Here is a 19351-nt window from a genome sequence, read left to right as displayed (position 1 = left end):
TAAGAAATGCCACCCCACACCATTACTGACCCACTGCCAAACCGGTCATGCTGGAGGATGTTGCAGGCAGCAGAACGTTCTCCACGGCGTCTCCAGACTCTGTCGCGCCCGTCACATGTGCTCAGTGTGAACCTGCTTTCATCTGTGAAGAGCACAGGGCGCCAGTGGCGAATTTGCCAATCTTGGTGTTCTCTGGCAAATGCCAAACGTCCTGCACGGTGTTGGGCTGTAAGCACAACCCCCACCTGTGGACGTCGGGCCCTCATACCACCCTCATGGAGTCTGTTTCTGACCGTTTGAGCAGACACATGCACATTTGTGGCCTGCTGGAGGTCATTTTGCAGGTTCTCTGGCAGTGCTCCTCCTGTTCCTCCTTGCACAAAGGTGGAGGTAGCGGTCCTGCTGCTGGGTTGTTGCCCTCCTATGGCCTCCTCCACGTCTCCTGATGTACTGGCCTGTCTCCTGGTAGCGCCTCCATGCTCTGGACACTACGCTGACACACACACTACGGCCTCCTCCACGTCTCCTGATGTACTGCCCCGTCTCCTGGTAGCGCCTCCATGCTCTGGACACTACGCTGACAGACACAGCAATCCTTCTTGCCACAGCTCGTATTGATGTGCCATCCTGGATGAGCTGCACTATCTGAGCCCCTTGTGTGGGTTGTAGACTTTGTCTTATGCTACCACTAGAGTGAAAGCACTCCAGCATTCAAAAGTGACCAAAACATCAGCCAGAAAGCATAGGAACTGAGAAGTGGTCTGTGGTCACCACCTGCAGAACCACTCCTTTATTGGGGGTGTGTTGCTAATTGCCTATCATTTCGACCTGTTCCATATGCAAAACAGCATGGGAAATTGATTGTCAATCAGTGTTGCTTCCTAAGTGGACAGTTTGATTTCACAGAAGTGTGATTGACTTGGAGTTACATTGTGTTGTTTAAGTGTTCCCTTTATTTTTTGGAGCAGTTTATAAACCCTGTTTATGTATTTACTAGTCAATTTAAAGGATTTCCATACATTCTCCTTGGACCTAGAGATAACTTCCATCCTCTCTAATTGAAAGGTGTTGTGATGGTTAATTTGCAACTGTTTGGTTAGATCCCTTTAACTGTCTTGCGGCCATGTCCACTTCACACATTTTGTGTATTGCAATTTAACTTGGTCTGTCATCTGGCAAATCCTAAACTCCACGATAGCAACTCACCCTCACCTTTGTATTTACCCACGATGTGAACATTACCTATAAGAATCATGTAAACCTATCGTCTCATTGAATGTATGCTCGGTAAGTTTTCTGCCTCTATCTTCCCATGATCAAGCTCTAAAATGTAATCAAATATTTGCGGTCCGAAGTGTACGAGAACTAAGTTCTTCATCACAAAAATAAATTAGCAATGAAAACAAATCAAATCAATAATTGGAAAGCGTTTAATCATGATATTTTTTATTAAGCAGTAATAACTACGGGTCAGAGGTCTCAAACAAAGCGTCCCGTTACCCCGTGGGCTTGAGCATGGGCACACGCAAACTACTTGGGTCGCTGTAGCTGGCGTTGCACTGCAGACACACGCAGGGCTTCTAACCGGAGTGAGTCCTCATGTGGATCTTAAGCGCAGAGCTATGACTGAAGCGCCTGGTGCATTGGTCACAGCTGTAGGGCTTCTCGCCGGAGTGAGTCCTCATGTGGATCTTTAGGGTACCTTTCTGACTGAAGCGCCTCGTACATTGGTCACAACTGTAGGGCTTCTGGCCGGTGTGAGTCCTCATGTGGATCTTCAAGGCGGAGCCACGACTGAAGCTCATCGTGCATCGGTCACACTTGTAGGGCTTCTCCTCGGAGTGAGTCCTCATGTGGAACTTCAGCGCAGAGCTATGACTGTAGCGCCTCGTGCATTGGTCACAGCTGTAGGGCTTCTCCCCAGAGTGAGTCCTCAGGTGGCTCTTCAGGTGGCCTTTCTGACTGAAGCACTTCGTGCATTGGTCACACTTGTAGGGCTTCTCCCCGGAGTGAGTCATCATGTGGACCTTCAGGCTGTAATACTTACTGAAGCGCTTCGTGCATTGGTCACACTTGTAGGGCTTCTCCCCGGAGTGACTCCTCATGTGTTTATTCAGGGTGCCTTTCTCACTGAAGCACTTCGTGCATTGGTCACACCTGTAGGGCTTCTCGCCGGTGTGAGTCGACATGTGGAACTTCAGGGTGCGGCCATGACTGAAGCGCATTGTGCATTGGTCACACTTGTAGGGCTTCTCCCCGGAGTGAGTCCTCATGTGGATCTTCAGGTTGCTTGTCCGACTGAAGCGCTTCGTGCATTGGTCACACTTGTAGGGCTTCTCCCCGGAGTGAGTCCTCATGTGGACGATCATATTGGCATCGTTGGGAATAACCTTTCCACACAAGACACGGGGCCGGCCCGTAAGGCAGACGAGCTGCACGCTGCAGTTCAGGCTCTTGGCCACGCTGTGGTCAGCGGACAGCGAGCTCAAGGCCTCCAGTTCTGACGCGGAAAAGAGGGTGTCATGGCCGTCAACCGCCAGTGGGTCCTCCCCTTGTCCGTAGACGCTCAGGATGCGCAGCTCCCCACTGTGACTTGACATGTGGGAGGAGCCAGGGGCGTCCACACGCAGACTCTCCGAGGTGGCACCACGCTGCGTGCTGCAGTCTCTGATGTCATTGACGTCTTCTTCAGAGAGGAAACAAAGAGAGAAAGTAATGGTATTAATTAATTATTTGCACAAAGGGATACAGCATGTACTTTTACACACTGGTGTATTGGAAGAAGTATATTTTGACATTCTTTCTTTCTAACGTCTTTTTGTTTATTATGCATTTCCCTTGTTCCCCTTGGGGGGGTCAAGGGTCAAAGGCGTCAGCTGAGAAGGCACCACTACGTCTCCGCCTTTTAAGGATGTGGGGAGGTCATAAAGACACAACCCAGGTCATCTGTGGTATCCGATCACCTGCTTTACCAATACTGTAGTTATACTGGGAATCAGAGCGGATTCAGCATTCCTGACACCTGTCATGAAGAAGATGTAAATCATTCTACTATAGACTGTATAGTAGTCCTTGTGTTTTAGCAGGGTGACGGTCATGATGCTTTTCAAAAGAGGACCAGCGCAGTTAGAATCGAGTACATTCTCAGTTGGTAGGTCAGTTTGCTTGCATGGATGCAATGTGTATTACTAACCTACAGCGGGCATGCCTCCACCAATATCCTCTTCAACCTTGATTGAAATGGTGTCTGGGGTCTCCGGCTTTCCACATAAAGAAGGAAACACATTTTCATTTCCTTTCATTTGCACAGAATAGTTGTTAATCCCCAATTACGATAGACTGGATTCCCCCAACCTGCTCTGACGGCGATTTGAATTCGCCCTTCATAAGGGTCTGGAGAAGAGCAATTCTTATCTTTCTGGTTCCGATACGTTTTTGGAGAAGCTGAGACCGTTTTTTGAGACCAAAATTGTACCGGGGGCGAAACTTGTACCGCTTACGTAATCTGCGTTCGAAATTTCCAAACCTGCCTGGCAACGGACGAACGATGCATGGGAAGCTTCATGAATATTCCCAAACATTCGGGCTCATTCATTGAGCGTCGCAAGACGTAATAACATTAAGCAGATAACACTTATTTTACAAATGACATTTATTAGCGTTGCTAACTTTATAATTGCATTGTATTTAATTGTTTAATGGCATTTAGCTAGTAAACTGAGTGTCTTAACACAAGCTAGCAAGACTATGATACACTTTAAAACACTCAGTTTACTAGCTAAATTCAATACAAATATATATTAAAAAAAAGTGTTGTCTGTATTATGTTATTTCTTCTTTGGCAACATGAGTGCGAATGTTTTTTGAAACCTGCCAAGCAACGGACAATCGTGTCGAACGATGACGTAATGTTTCGAACCGAATTACGTAGGTGGTACAATTTTCACCCCCGGTACAATTTTGGTGCGATAGCTCCAATCACCAAGTTGGCTTGGATGACGACAGGGAAGCGACGGCAAGCAGCCATTTGCGTATAGAGTCAGTTGAACTAGGCCCGTTGATCAAGCCTCTTGTGCTGAAGAAAATGACAGCAGCTTCCCTTGACCAACGAGTCTGGAAATAGCCAGGCTACACGTACGACTCATTAAATCCTAGAGGTGTGTGCTTTATAAGGGTGTGTGCTGGAGTTGTAACAGAGGAAGCCTCTCATTTGGATGCTGAATAAGAAGTTGATTTCCAACCTGCACACTCAGCTCCTCGTGGCAGACCACCCGCTCGCCGCGCTCCAGGCTCTTGGCCACGCTGTGGTCCGCAGACAGCACGTTCAGGGCCTCCACTTCTGACGCGGTGAAGAGGGTGTCACGGCCGTCCGTCGCCAGTGGGCCCTCCCCTTTACCGTAGACGCTCAGGATCTTCAGCTCCCCGCTGTGACTGGACATGTGGGAGGAGCCAGGGGCGTCCACACCCAGACTCTCTGAGGTGGAGCCATGCTGCGTGCTACGGTCTCCAAAGGCTTCGCAGTCTTCTGCAGAGGGAGGAAAAAAATAAAAAAGTCATTGTTTTGATACACTGTTTGCATAAAAGGAGGAAGTGTGTATTTGTACACATGAAATAAACTATTTAAATGTATGTTTATTAGGGCTGTAACGATATGCATATCGAAACCGGAATCACAACACTCAAAGCCACAAACCTTTAACGCGGTGTGAGAAGGCAGAAGCGCGATACGCCCTTTCTAACTCTCCGGTCAAATTGTCAAATGGAAATTTGCTAATAACCTGTCTAAATAATAGTCTGCCGACACCGCCCCCTCTTATCGATGCCGTAAGTCTGCGACGAGATGCCCTCTCTGTGATGACAGCTCTCCGTGGCTACGGAGGATTGCATTTCTCCACAGCCTGCGAAGTCCTCATATGCAATATCAACGACATTTATCCAGAGTGGGACAAATGCAAAAAAATAGCCTGTGTGATCCTGTCTCTAGTGTTTTGTGTGCTTTGAACGGCAGTTGGTCTGCTTATAGTTCGGAATGAAGCGGCCACCGATTATTGACAGGATGGGTACTTTATTCTACCGGACACGTTTGTTTCTTCACTAGACACACACACACACACACACACACACACACACACACACACACACACACACACACACACACACACACACACACACGCTACCGCTCGCTCTCCTTGCTCGCTGACGTCACTCACACACACATACGCAGACTGCCATTCACGCAGACACACACACACACACACACACACACACACACACACGCCTTGTTATTGCGAATCAGACGTTCATGTTTTTTCCTCTATTTGAAAGTTAGCCTATTAAACATGTTGCATTCTATACGGCCTGATTATGTAATTAATTCAGCTACATAGCCTAATAAGAATCCATGATAGGATCTTTGTCGAAACCATAAAACTAGTTGAGGGTTTTTGCCTACCTGCAAGCATCCTCCAACTGCAATCTTTGGTTATTTATTTATTAATTTAGCGATACACTAATAGTATTCTTTCTGTTCAAATCTGATCAGCATTCCAAATTTTTTTTTATTAAATGTTACATTAAGTTTATTGTTATATTAGTGTTGTTTAAATAAAATGCTTTTTAGATAAAAAAAAATTGTTGGATGTATCGAACCGTGGGTCAAAAATCTTGATACAAACCGAATCGGGTGTTGGTTTATTGTTAGAGCCCTAATGTTTATGCAACATTGAGACAGAGGGTTTAAAATGTGTACTGCAGACAAAGATTCAGAGTTTTGGAGAGGGATGTCTCCTCCAGCACCCTCCCCCCTAGACTCAAAGCTCAAAGTGTGGATCGATTTACACATTTCGTACTCAACAACGGCAGCACTCTTAGCTACGTAGCTGAAGAGGGCGGATCCAGGCTAAGCCAAAGTCTGCGCATTTTCCACATAGCCTGCATTAATGGAGTCATTTTGTAGTTTTTATAGATTTTCATAGTTGCTAGGCGTAAAGAATTCACCATTCAAAGCGGGATGTTTATTGCGGGGGAGGAGCCGTGGCCGCAGTCGTGATCGTAATTTCCAGTTAGTGCACCACGGAGTATTCGATTTGGAACAACACTGACATCTGCAAATTAGCGCACTTAGTGAGTGTTGATAGTGTACTACGTTTAAGGGTACTCATGGAAGTATGGTTATTGGAACACAGCACAAGTGACAACGTGTCCTTCCCTGTAAGCTAATCAGTTAACATTCATAAATTGTGAATTCATTGATCTTTGAGAATAATAAACCAGCTCATGTGGCATCCGTCTTGAAACCCTTCTGGGCCCTTGACTGATTCCATCTTTGAAATACAACTCCCAAGTTTGACTCGTGTTTAACAGGGCGCTGGTCATGATGCTTTTCAAAAGAGGACCAGGCTTTTCAGCGCAGTTAGAATCCAGTACATTCTCAGTTGATCCAGGTTGTTTGCTTGCATGTATGCAATGTGTATTACTAACCTACAGCAGGCATGCCTCCACCTGTATCCTCTTCAACCTTGATTGAAATGGTGTCTGGGGTCTGCTGCTTTCCACATAAAGAAGGAAACAAACACAAGACATATTCTGTCATTTTCACAGAATAGTTGTCAATCCCCACTAACGACACATTAGGCGTTTTTACACTGCCAAGCTGGTTCGGTCGCGGCTTGGCACGCCCTGCAATTTCAATGTCTTGCCTGCGTATTTTTTTTTTTTGATTCAAGACCCTCGCATGCAAGAATGAGTTCACATCTGAATGTGGGCTAAAAAGCGATTAACCACCAATTCCTCAGCTAACATTCATGCATTATGAATTCATTGATGTTTGAGAATGATAAACCAGCTCATGTGGCATCTGTCTTGAAACCCTTCTGGGCTCTTGACTAATTCCATCTTTGAAATGCAACTCCCAAGTTTGACTCGTGTTTTAGCAGGGCGCTGGTCATGATGCTTTCCAAAGAGGACCAGGCTTTTTAGCGCAGTTAGAATCTAGCATCAGCCTAGAATCTATGCTGCCTAGAATCTACCAAATCAAAGAAAAAAAATACTCAATGAGTAATGTACACACCTTCACTTTTAAAATGGCGCTACATAGACTTTAAGGATAGCTTTGTGCCTACGAATATGCGTTTCCAGGTTTTCTGTCTGGCAGGCAACATCCCTTGAGAGAAGCTGCTGAATGTAAGCACTTGATGAGCTGGCCTGCGTAGAGAGAACAAAGAAAAATCAGTACTCAATTTTTTTACCTTGTATGTATTCCAGGTGCAAGTTGTAAGAAGATACAAGAGAAGCATGTTTAGTGAATTACATTAGCCTAATACTTAAAATGAGTTCTATGAAATGATATCACATCCTTGATTTGTTTACATATTTTATAGTTCATCTCAACAACCCAATACCATGACATCAAGCTCTGCCGAAATCGGCTAATAATAACCCTTTGATTTGAATCAGGTGTGAAGGGGAAAACATGCCTACAATAGTGCGTTTCAGGTACACTTTTTTGCCCGTTAATAACCAGTTATATCTGGGAGTACAAGAGGGTAGAAGGGTGCGAAAACACGGGTTACCTGGAACGCACCATATGTATTTAGGATGAGTTTAACAGGTCAATCTCCTCATCAGTAAAACGTTAGAACTACTGCAGTCCAGTGGCCGATAGAATACAGTTGTATTCGTTTGTTGTAGCATGAGCAGACATTGTTAAACATTGCATTCCCTTGGTATCCAAGCAGTAGAGATCAGTGCCTGTAGCCCCTTTGTTGAATTGTGCCCATTCTCGTGTGATGCCCCATGCTTGCTGAGATGCACACTCGACTTACAGTGTGTGTAGGAATGAATGGGCGGCCATGTATTAGTCCACTGTCCTCTCTCTATAATAGGTCCATGGTATTTACACACATAACTGATACTATCTACCGTAACATTAGCGACAGTAACTTGGCTGTTAGCTGTAGCGCTAATGCTAAAGCAGCATTATAATGCTAACAAGGTAACCACTAACCATATACAGTAAAGCAACACAATGATATGGCGTTAGTTAACTTACTTTTTCGAGGTTTGTAGCTGAGCCGAGGAGAGTTGGTACTGATCCAGACTTGATTTTCAGACGTTGAGCAAGTCCAGCTCTGTATTCGACCAAGTTGAGGAAGCAGTCGTCAGTGAAATGTTTGGCGCTGCCTTGTTCTAGTTCTAGTTCGTGACGTACCGGATGCAGAAATATAGAACGCATGCGTGCCCACCATGGACATAATTCGCTCTGTGCACAATATGGCGACCGTTGGCGGAAATGATCTGTATAGGATGCTGAGCACTTCCGGTCTAAACATCCAGATTTGACAGCGACCACGAAAACAGCCAGAGAGCGAATTAGTTAGTTTTTTCAGTTTCACAATGAGCCTTTTTAAAATCCAAGGGAAGCGACTTAGCTTTCAACAGGTGGGAAACACTGTACGTCATTGCTGTGTGCCGTTGTGTACCTGTTCATCGAAGTACAACAAAACAGTTAGCTTCCATTCATTCCCCGTTGACGCTGCGGTACGGGCTGAGTGGAAGCAGAAAATCCGTAGGGATGACTTCATGCCGACCAAGCGCACCCGGGTCTGTAGTCGACATTTTAAGCAGACTGATATTGATGTGACTGTCGGTGGACGAAGGAGGGTGAAGAAGTTTTATTTTCTTGGAACGGATACCAGCTACCTGCGCCCAGACCGAGTGTGTGGGAACGGCGTCCGCGGGCCGAGAGTCCCCCCCCAGAGCCAGACTCGGACTCGGAGATGGAGACTGGAATGGCTCCAGATCATGATTACTGTGTCGTCCCCCAAACAGGAGCGAGGGCAAGTAATTTGTCAGACGAAAACGAAGCTCTACGTCGTCAGATCAGGGAGCTTCAACAGCAGGTGGAGGATCTCAATCTTCGTCAGCGTTTTGGAATAGAGCGTCTGTCTGCATCAGATGAGGACGTGCGCTTTTACACCAGGTTTGCCTCCTACAGAAGTTTCATGGCATTTTGGAGACTAATTGAACCTGCTGTGACCCACAAAATGATTCGCACAACCAGCGCCAAGACAGCCTCTGCCAGCATCAGGACAACGGTAGGTTTATTGTTGGTATGTTTTTGTTGATATGTTTTTAGTTTTATGTTTTATGTTTTTGTTGATATGTCTCAACAGAAACTGAGACCCATTGACGAGTTTCTGCTGTTCCTGATGTACCTGTCAGTGGGTTTTCCTCTGAGGGACCTTGCAGAGAGGTTCAACATCCACCGCACAACAGCAGGTCGTATCATCACTACATGGACCCACTTCCTGTACTGCCTGCTGGGAAGCAAGCGCCTTTGGGTTCCTCCAGAGGTAGTGAGAGCTCACCTGCCACCTGAGTTTGCAGCTTTTGCAGATACACAGGTAGTCCTTGATTGTACAGAAATATTTTGTCAGACACCATCCTCTCTGCTCCTTCAGAGTGAGGTTTTCTCAACCTACAAATCTCATGCCACATTCAAGGCCATGGTTGGCATGGCACCCCACGGTGCTGTCACCTTTGTGTCTGGACTGTATGCAGGCTCTATGAGTGACCGGGAGATTTTCAAATTGTCTGGGATTATGAAGCTGTTGAAGCCAGGTATGGCAATCATGGTGGACAAAGGGTTTCGTGTGGACGACCTTGTTCCTTGTAAGGTTTACCGGCCTGCATTTCTCAGGAACAAACAACAAATGAGTCGTGAGGATGTTAGACAGACACAGGCGATTGCACGTCTGAGAGTGCATGTGGAGAGGTGTATCAGGAGAGTAAAAGGGAACAAACTGTTTGACAAGGCCATACCACTATCTATATGTGGGAACATCGATGAACTGTTCAGTGTGGCCTGCTTCCTGGTCAACTACCAGAATGGGCCTTTAGTGAAGGCATGGGCAACTAGTAAATAAAGTAAATGTTTTATTTTGTGCTGCGTTACGTCTGTTTGTATTGTCCCGTGTTCTCACCCGAATGGTCTGCACCTTGTCGCGGTGGGTGAGCTTTAAACTGAGACAGGCCAATTTTGTGTTTTGCATTTGCTGTCACTGTGTTTGCCACTGTATGTACATTAGCTTTGGGTTTTAAAGGACTTGAAATGAAAACCAGATGCATCATAGATGACACTAGAATATGTAGAATTTAATAAGGAAAGATTGAACAACACTTTTTCAATGATCCTATATCAACAATCCACATAGTTTTACACTCATTTCAATCAGTTCGAAAGGTATGGTCTTTGAATGAAACATTCATTTAAAAAAGATCAGATTAAAAAATGATAGAAAAAGAAATAATCCCCCCTCTCCCTTATGACCCTGGCAACCTCAGCATCTTTATAAATTCTTTGCACAAGAACATCATCCTCTGCAAAAACCACAAAATCACACCACTGCATCCCTGTGATAAGCAGCTGGCCTTGCACCTGCCAGTAGTAGCTGTGGCTTGGCTTCAGACGGAGGGCGCCATTCTGCATGCGCAGGTACCCGCAGTCCACGTAGCTCTTCACGTTAGGACACTTCACCTCCACCAGCCCAAATGGTGGTGCCTCCGTGGGATCAAAAACGACCCCATCTGGAGAAGAACCGAGCCAGGGAGCATCTGGATGGATGACAAATCCTGATGGCCAGTAGCTGATGTTTTTAATGTGGGCATACTCCTGAATAGCTACTGGCTCCAGTGCAAGCCCCCTCTTCATCAGAGCTGTCTGAACCCCACCTTTGCGGATACGTTCGGCAAGGTTCTCAGCAGAGCTGTGACCTCTGACATGGCACACCTCCCGGAACCTTGAGGAGGTGAGCCTCATCTTCCTCAGGCTGTGCCATTCTGCGCTACCACTCTGTTCCCTTGTGGCCCTCTCAATGGATCTTGCCATGTCGAAATTGATAGTAAGCGCCATTGCATTACATTGTTGTTGGTGAGTGCACACAAAGGAACATGTGCTTGGGTCCAGCCTGTGACCATGTAACGGCAGTGGGGGTGGAGAGGGTGCGTCTGGGTGGTGGATGATGACCCTACTCACTGGCACAGGGTGCTGATAAGAAATAGGGCTTCCATCTTGAACGCTCCCAAAAGTGGAATTGACGAGGGGGACACCAGGACTTATGGAGAGCGTGGTGATTAATGGTGCAAGGTCTGCCATGAAGTCCTGGTATGCCTCGTCGACCTTCAGGACATCTGGGTCTGGCAAGTCCCCCCGCACTGCTTTGTAGCGCTTGCTCCTTTTGAAACAGTTACATCATAATTAAAAAAAAACAATAACTCTTATAACAAAACAATCTGACAATGACTGCAGAATATATTTGTACTTAACAATGAATATTACCTCACACCATCAGCAGCTGTGTACTGTCTCGACTTTGGTTTGGTTGAGACAAATACCATATTACTCACTCTGCCAGGTTTCACACCCTATCAAGAAAGCGGGTAAAGTTTCAATCAAATTTCAAAAATCCATATAACATTAACAATCTGCTTAGTTCTTAAGTACTAACCAGTTTTCGGGGCTTATGCCACTGCTGCTCAGTTTCAGTGCAGCTGAGGACTGGCGGAACTGCTTTCAGTTGCAATGCCGAGTATTTCGTGCTCTGGTACAGCAGTGCAACACTGTGATTGCAGAGAGCAGTTCCAGCCACACAAGAACACTCAGCCGCAGCTATTTGAATCTGTGGCTGAGTGCTGTCCTCAAAAGTGATCTATGGATAAAACATGATTTTATTATTATAATTATTATTATTTAAATAATACAGTTTAGTATTAATAGAGCATTGAACTGGTTAGTATGGCCTAGATTGAGGATACAAAGTCAGCTCTTACCTCTCACTGACTAATGTACCCATCATGTAAAGGCCTACTTAAACTTGTACTCCAAAGAACAGGAGCAGTACAGAATTGAACAGGTTAGTATACCGTAAATCCTCAATTGTGGCCAGAGGGTTTTATTTATTTAGGCTGCACAGCCTGTTTTCTAATTGAATCTCTGTCTTTACTTGAGGATTTACGATAGCCTAGACTGAGGGTACAAAATCAGCTCTTACCTCACACTGACAAATGTTCCCACCATGAAAAGGCATACTTAAACGTATGCTCCAAAGAACAGGAGCAATAACAACCGGTTTCTGGGGTGTCCATGTCCAAGTATAGTTCAGGTTTAAGTAAAATAAACAGATTCGAGATGAATTATTGTTGTTCTACATCCACATCGCCAACTATAGCCACAAAAACACCCCAGAATCTTGAACTTGAACTGATTAAACACATGTATTCCACCCTACTCTGACGTCGTGAGGCTTCTCATGTTTGCGCATGGACCTATAGCAGACGGCCCTGACGGTCACCCTCCCCGCAGCCGGGTCTTTATTTGACACTGTGGGAATTCAACGTCATTCATGTAATGTGAATCAAAACACACTGGACTTCTTTTCAACACAGTACAGTCGATCAAACAACCTGATGCTCGAAAAGTAACTAGTAACTGCGCGATTTGTCTCTAGTTTTCTGAACCAAGCTAGCTACCTAGCGATGGCACAATGTGAACGTATTCTGATGTCAGTTTGGAACTTACCTTCAAAATTGTCAATATAACTCGAGAGGTACATCTTGTACCCCTTTTCCCGTTTACTCCGGGGGGCAACGCATCCTTTTTGGACAAGTCTGTGGACGTCTGATATGGTCAGTTTGGGCAGGTCTTGTAGACATCTGGTGAAAAACATCGCCATCGTGCCGGAAGTACTGAGCATCACAATCGAGGGAGCGGAAGTAGAACGGAAGTAGCTTCTTGCACCGAGCGAATAAAGGATGGACCACGGACTGGAAAATGGCCGCCCATTCATTCCTATACAAACTGCTCAGTGGCGCAGGGTAACATACAGGAGCGATTGGCTTCCGCGTTATGCGGCCAAGACACGTGGGCTAGTCCGTGACGTACCGGATGCAGAAATATAGAACTGATACCGTAATGCACCGCTTCTTTGTCTTTGGATCTTTTGAATAAATGGATCAATACATGATGAATCACAATGATCGCAAGCAGAGGACCGTGAGAGTTATTGAGCAGCAGATGAACCAGTCCAAAAATCGGACACGTTGACGGAGCACTGAACTAGGCACTCGCGGATGCCATTTGTTTCACTACGACTCATTTCAGCTGCACACCCCTCTTCCCCAGCGAGATAACAGCTAATAAAACGCTTGAGGTGGCGTTTTGAAAAGAAAAAACTTATTTTTTTTTAGGATATGGCATGAAGGTAATTATGAGCCTTTGATTGATATCCAGACATTTTTTGCGGAGACACATTCCTGTTCCCCACTTGTATTGGAGTGAACGGAGATATCTACTTCTGGGTCCCATGATTTGAGGGACCCGTCCACAGCCCGCTTAAACAGCTGCAATACCAGGCTTGGCCGCTGAGCACTGGTGGATTGCGGAAGTATGCAGTGTTCCTGGGGGCTTGTGCCAGAGCCATGAGAGAGAAGAGTTGCGACCATAGATATATATAGAACATCTCTATCATATCTAGTGTTCTATATATATCTATGGTTGCGACACTCTCTGATCTCGCCGGCAGGGTGGTCACGTGATTCATGTAAGCCTATAGTTCAAAAACAGGCCGCGCTGCCGTGTTCTTCAATGGGAATGCCAGCAGCGATTGCAATATTGAACGGTAAATATAAATTAAAAAACACAAGTACTTATCTGACCATTGTTGCCTATTTGTAAACGTCAGTTTTACATTTGGAGTGGTAGGGTGACAACTGCAAGCTAGATACGTTTTTAAGTTTGAGGTAAAGCTTCACGTTCGTGTAAGCATGGGTAGCACTAGGCTACTGACTTTAGTGGCTCAACCTTACTACATCTGTTCTGAAATCAAAGACGATTCAAGATGTTCATTTTAGCGCAACTGGACCATTACATTTTCTTGATTTTGCTGGTAATTCCGATTCACGTAACCGTGGTCAGAGAGCGATTGATAAAGCAGAGTAGCAACAGTCAATTTAGCATTTAGTTTCCAGGGAACTTCTTCTGATGAGGCAGTGAGCTGACCACACAACCATGCTAAGACTAAGCCGAACACAAAGTATCACATATATTAAAGAATAACAAATGAAAATATTTTTTTATTAAACAATGGGTCAGACAACAAGAATGTATGTATGTATGTATGTAGTATGTGTGTGTGTGTGTGTGTCTCCAACTTGAAAATCAACAAAGTGAAGGAACAGGAATGAATAATGTATATATAAGTGTTGACAAGAGAGGAATACGGTGAGGAAAGCAGACAATTAAAAAAGCAATACAAGTAAAATGGACCACTGGTTATAAAACCCTGCAGCAAATGCAGATTCCACTGCCTAACATCTGCACGCTGCAAAGGAGTAGGCGATGGTAAAGCTGGACCCAGTGTTTGAGATGCCAGATATATCAGGCTGAGGTTTGTGGAACCAAAAACAAGTGGGAACAAGGACTAAGAACAACGAAGCAAACATACAGTAAGTGAACAAGAACAGCAAAGTAGAGCCAGGGGGTATCAATTAATAAAACAATTTTAGTCATGTGTGGAACAAGAACAACAAATCTGTAAACAGGTGTGCGTGTATGTCTAACTTGTAAAACAAGAACAAAGTGAAGGAACAGGGAGGAATATAAGTTATTAATTTAAAAAAAGAAAATACTCCATAAACATCGGGCTGAGGTTAAGGATAGTAAAGTGCATCAGGTCGAAAGGAAGGACAACAATCGCAGCAGTCGCCGCCGCCACCACCACCAACAGCCGTCGCCAGCACAAGCCGCCACCACTAGCAGCAGAAGGCGACACCACCATCCTTCGCCACCACCAGCCAGCTCAAGCAGCCATCGCCTCAAGCAGCAGCGACCTGCAGCAGCAGTGTTATCCGGCACCAGCCAGCTCAAGCAGCCATCGCCTCAAGCAGCAGCGACCTGCAGCAGCAGCCATCAGCATCCACCATCATCAGCATCCACCATCAGCAGCATTCACCTTCAGCAGCATCCACCATCAGCCGCATACACATAACCGCTATGTCAGTGACACAATTAGGCCTAGGCATTTTTTATTCATACTATAGCTGTGAGAATTGTTCAGAAAAATCACCTCCACGGTCGCCCTGGAGTCACAGGGCGACAGTCTCCTGCAAGAATCAGGGAAACCTATTATAGGACATTCTGTCCAGAAATTAAACATTTAGAAGAATACGTGACACTTTGCTTTGATAGTTATATACCTCTGATTGGAGATTGATTGTCGGCAGCTCCTCCAAACTAATGTTTGTACCTTCAACTAAAAATGAAAATTAATTTACACTCAATCATTTCGCAACAATTTGATTAGCAAGACAATTATTGATGTCCATTGCCAATACATGAATACATACTCATTACAAAGGCCTTGGAAGTCGAGGCAGTGGGGTCAGAGGACGCGCCCCCCCTTCCACTCCTACCATCATCGGCCGACCTTCGTTATAGGCGAGAGCCAGCTCCTCCGAAGTGGTGAAGGGCGGTGGAGCGGTCCTCCTACCAGTCATTAAATTTGGCTTTCTTTGCTACAGGTAATCAACATGTGACTAAAGGTTGGAGCCTAGGCCATTGCAAATCATAGGCTAGATTCACCTGAAATTATTCAAATGGATTCTTACAACTTACCACATTGAATATTATTTTAATATTTATTTTTGACTTGGCCCCATGTTCGTAGGAGCGTGCTGGCACCACATCTATGGGGGTAAAAGGCATGATGATACATGATATTTTTTAGACAATATGCAGAATCTTTTCACTTACGAATTAACACGGACGGCTATTTTTTGCCAGCATGCTACCCTAGCCATATTATGGGCAACCGTGTTCCCCTTGGCTGTGATTTGGACTTTGAATTCCTCGTAGGAATTCATAATAATACACCACGCACGCTCGATTCACTTTGCACAAGGGGGAGTCGAATGACGCGATAAACACACCTTTTATGTGCACGCGCATTGAACCTAAAGCAGAAAACCTGGTTTGACTAATTGAATCTAAAGTGAGTGTCGTGGAACCATTTAATTCTCACTGCGAGTTGCGTCTCTGTCGAACCAGGTTTTCCCCAAGAAAAGCTGGGTATGATCAGCGAGGTTCGTGGTATACTCCCCTCACATGTTTTTTGTATTTACCAACGATGTGAACGTTTCCTAATATTTTACTGTTAGAAGAGTCAGAGTAATAAGTTCTTTATCACACAGACATAAATTATTAAAATGAAAACAAAGCGAATCAAAAAGCTGGAAAGTGTTTAATCCTGATAAAAAGGAAAAACTAAAAGCAGTAATTTTGACAAATACCGGACAGAGGTCTCAATCAAAGCGCCCCGTTACCCTGTGTGAAAGCACCCCATTGCCCGTGTGCTTGAGCATGTGCACACTCAAATTGCTTGGGTCGCTGTAGCTGGCGTTCCAATGCACTAACAGGCAGGGCTTCTCGCCGGAGTGAGTCCTCATGTGGATCTTCATGTTGCCTTTCACAATGAAGCCCTTCGTGCATTGGTCACACTTGTAGGGCTTCTCCCCGGTGTGAGTCCTCATGTGGATCTTCAGGTTGCTTGTCTGACTGAAGCGCATCGGGCATTGGTCACACCTGTAGGGCTTCTCCCCAGAGTGAGTTCTCATGTGTTTATTCAGGGTGTCTTTCAGACTGAAGCCCTTCGTGCATTGGTCACACCTGTAGGGGCTTCTCCCCGGAGTGATTCATCATGTGTCTATTCAGGTTGCCTTTCAGACTGAAGCACTTCATGCATTGGTCACACCTGAAGGGCTTCTCGCCGGAGTGAGTCCTCATGTGGACGATCATATTGGCATTGTTGGGAATAACCTTTCCACACAAGACACCGGGCCGGCCCTTGCGGCCGCCCTGATGCCCAGTCAGCTCCTCGTGGCGGACGAGCCTCACGCTGCAGTTCAGGCTCTTGGCCACGCTGTGGTCAGCGGACAGCAAGCTCAAGGCCTCCAGTTCTGACGCGGCAAAGAGGGTGTCATGGCCGTCCACCGCCAGTGAGCCCTCCCCTTGTCCGTAAACGCTCAGGATGCGCAACTCCCCGCTGTGACTTGATATGTGGGAGGAGCCAGGGGCTTCCACACGCAGACTCTCTGAGGTGGCGCCGCGCTGCGTGCTGCAGTCTCTGATGTCATTGTCTTCTTCAGAGAGGAATACAGAGAAAGAGAGAAAGTGATGTTTTTAATTAATCATTTTCACAAAAGGTATACAGTATGTACTTTGTACACACTTGTGTATTGTAAGAATTATATTTTGACATTATTTCTAACTTCTATTTGTTGATTATGCATTTTCCTTGTCGCCCCTTTGGATGGTCAAGGGTTAAAGGCTCCTGCTGAGAAGGCAAAATCGAGTACATTCTCAGTTTAACACGGTTGATTTCTTGCATAGATGCAATGTGTATTACTAACCTACGGCGGGCAAGCCTCCACCAATATCCTCTTCAACCTTGATTGAAATGGTGTCTGGGGTCTGCTGCTTTCCACATAAAGAAGGAAACGCAAACAACACATTCTTTCATTTTCACAGAATAGCAGTCAATCCCCACTACCGACAGATTAAGCATTTTTACACTGCACTTGGAACGACCTGCAATTTCAATGTCTTCCCTGTGTATTTATTTTTTTTGATTCAAGACCCCCGCATGCAAGAATGAGTTCACATCTGAGTGTAGCCTAAAACACTATTAACAATTTACAAGTGCAAAAATGCCAACATATTCTTTATTCAGCTAACCAGCAGTTCCTCGCTGTGACTGGACATGTGGGAGGAGCCAGGGGCGACCACACCCAGAATCTCTGAGGTGGCACTGCGCTGAGTGCCACCTCAGACGCAGTCTTCTGCAGTCTTCTGCAGAGGGAGAAAAAAAGGAAAAATTAATTGTTTTGATACATTATTTGCATAAAGGGAGGCATTTTGTATTTGTACACGTGAAAGAAACTCTTTAAATGTATGCAACATTGACACAGAGGGTTTAAAATGTGTACTGCTGACAAAGATTCACAGTTTTGGAGAGGGACGTCTCCTCCAGCACCCTCCTCCCTAGACTCAAAGCTCAAGTGGTTGGCCAGGTTAAGGACACTCCACGAACACCAGCGCAAAATGATCTGAGCACCACATGACATGCGAGGCAAGCGCAATAATTATATTTTGACACTAAAAAGCAACAACGTGTCCTTCCCTGTAAGCTGCTCAGCTAACATTTATAAATTTTTAACCCTTCTGGGCTCTTGACTGATTCCATCTTTGAATTGCAACTCCAAGTTTAACTTTTAGCAGGGCGCTGGGCATGATGATTTTTCAAAGAGGACCAGGCTTTTTAGCACAGGTAGAATCTAGCATCAGCCTAGAATCTACTACATCAAGGGAAAAAATACTCAATGTAGAAAGTACCCACCTTCACTTTTAAAATGGGGCTGCGAAGTCTTTAAGGATAGCTGTGTGCCTACAGTACGTGTTTCCAGGTGGTCTGTCTGGCAGGCAACATCCCTTGAGAAAAGCTGCTGAATGTAAGCATTTGATGAGCTGGCCTGCGTAGAGACAACAAAGTAAAATCAGTACTCAACATATTACATTGAATATATTCCAGGTGCAAGTTGTAAGAACATATAAGATAAGCATGTTTAGTGAATTACATTAGCGTAATACCTAAAATTAGTTCTATGAAATGATATTACATCCTTGATTTGTTTACATATTTTATCATAGTTCATCTCATCAACTCAATACCATGACATCAAGCTCTCCAGAAATCTGCTAATAACCCTTTGATTTGAATCAGGTGTGAAGGAGAAAACATGCCTATAATAGTGTTACGTAATTGTCATATTCAAACCACACTGGGTGACTCAATAAAACTCCCTCAAGAAAACTTGGCCAAGTTATTGATACGTAAATTTGGTATAAATGATAATGTGTCATTCAATTTGATATCTCATACAACTTAAATTGGAGTGGATAAAAGTGTGATTAATCCCGAGTTGTCTCACCAAACGATGCGATTAAAACTTTTAATCTTTGTCCAGCCGTAATAAATACATTATTGATGGAGATGGTTTCCCCTATTTTTCTCTTTTAACCGTATTCCTTTTGCAAAGATTGACAATGAATGGTCTAACAAATACCTTCATGAATAACGTGTGTGTTATAGTTGTGTTGTGACGCTAAAAACAACGTAGCAGACGACTACTGCCGCACATCCTGATGTGAGGTTTGTCCCATTTCGCTTTCCGTACATCAAGCTGTTATTGATTTGCTTTTCTTCCTCATGTACGTACGGTAACATAGCAACTACGCACG

The 19351-nt window shown here is 45.0% G+C and overlaps 1 protein-coding gene, 1 long non-coding RNA gene and 1 pseudogene across 2 annotated transcripts in view; all 3 read right to left on the bottom strand.

Annotated features, from left to right (window-relative positions):
• The window catches only part of LOC132456606 (uncharacterized), a 102042-nt gene that overhangs the window by 6595 nt on the left and 76096 nt on the right, over positions 1–19351 (bottom strand). Inside the window, exons 7-9 of the mRNA XM_060051019.1 lie at positions 11339–11424; positions 10404–11234; positions 1703–1878 (exon numbers count right to left, since the gene is read on the bottom strand). Of these exons, the coding sequence (XP_059907002.1) occupies positions 1703–1878; positions 10404–11234; positions 11339–11424 (1093 nt within the window). The remainder of the gene's footprint in view (positions 1–1702; positions 1879–10403; positions 11235–11338; positions 11425–19351) is intronic.
• LOC132455265 (zinc finger protein 239-like) lies at positions 1434–2766 on the bottom strand (annotated as a pseudogene).
• LOC132455334 (uncharacterized) lies at positions 10933–11702 on the bottom strand. Its single transcript, XR_009525198.1, has 3 exons — positions 11508–11702; positions 11339–11424; positions 10933–11234 (listed from the first exon to the last, which is right to left on the bottom strand). It is a non-coding gene; the product is annotated as an uncharacterized LOC132455334 (long non-coding RNA).

This window comes from Gadus macrocephalus, chromosome 4, assembly GCF_031168955.1.
Source record: "Gadus macrocephalus chromosome 4, ASM3116895v1".
Taxonomy (NCBI): domain Eukaryota; kingdom Metazoa; phylum Chordata; class Actinopteri; order Gadiformes; family Gadidae; genus Gadus; species Gadus macrocephalus.
The sequence above is the reverse complement of the archived record's forward strand: the minus strand, read 5'-3'. Positions and strand labels throughout refer to the sequence as shown.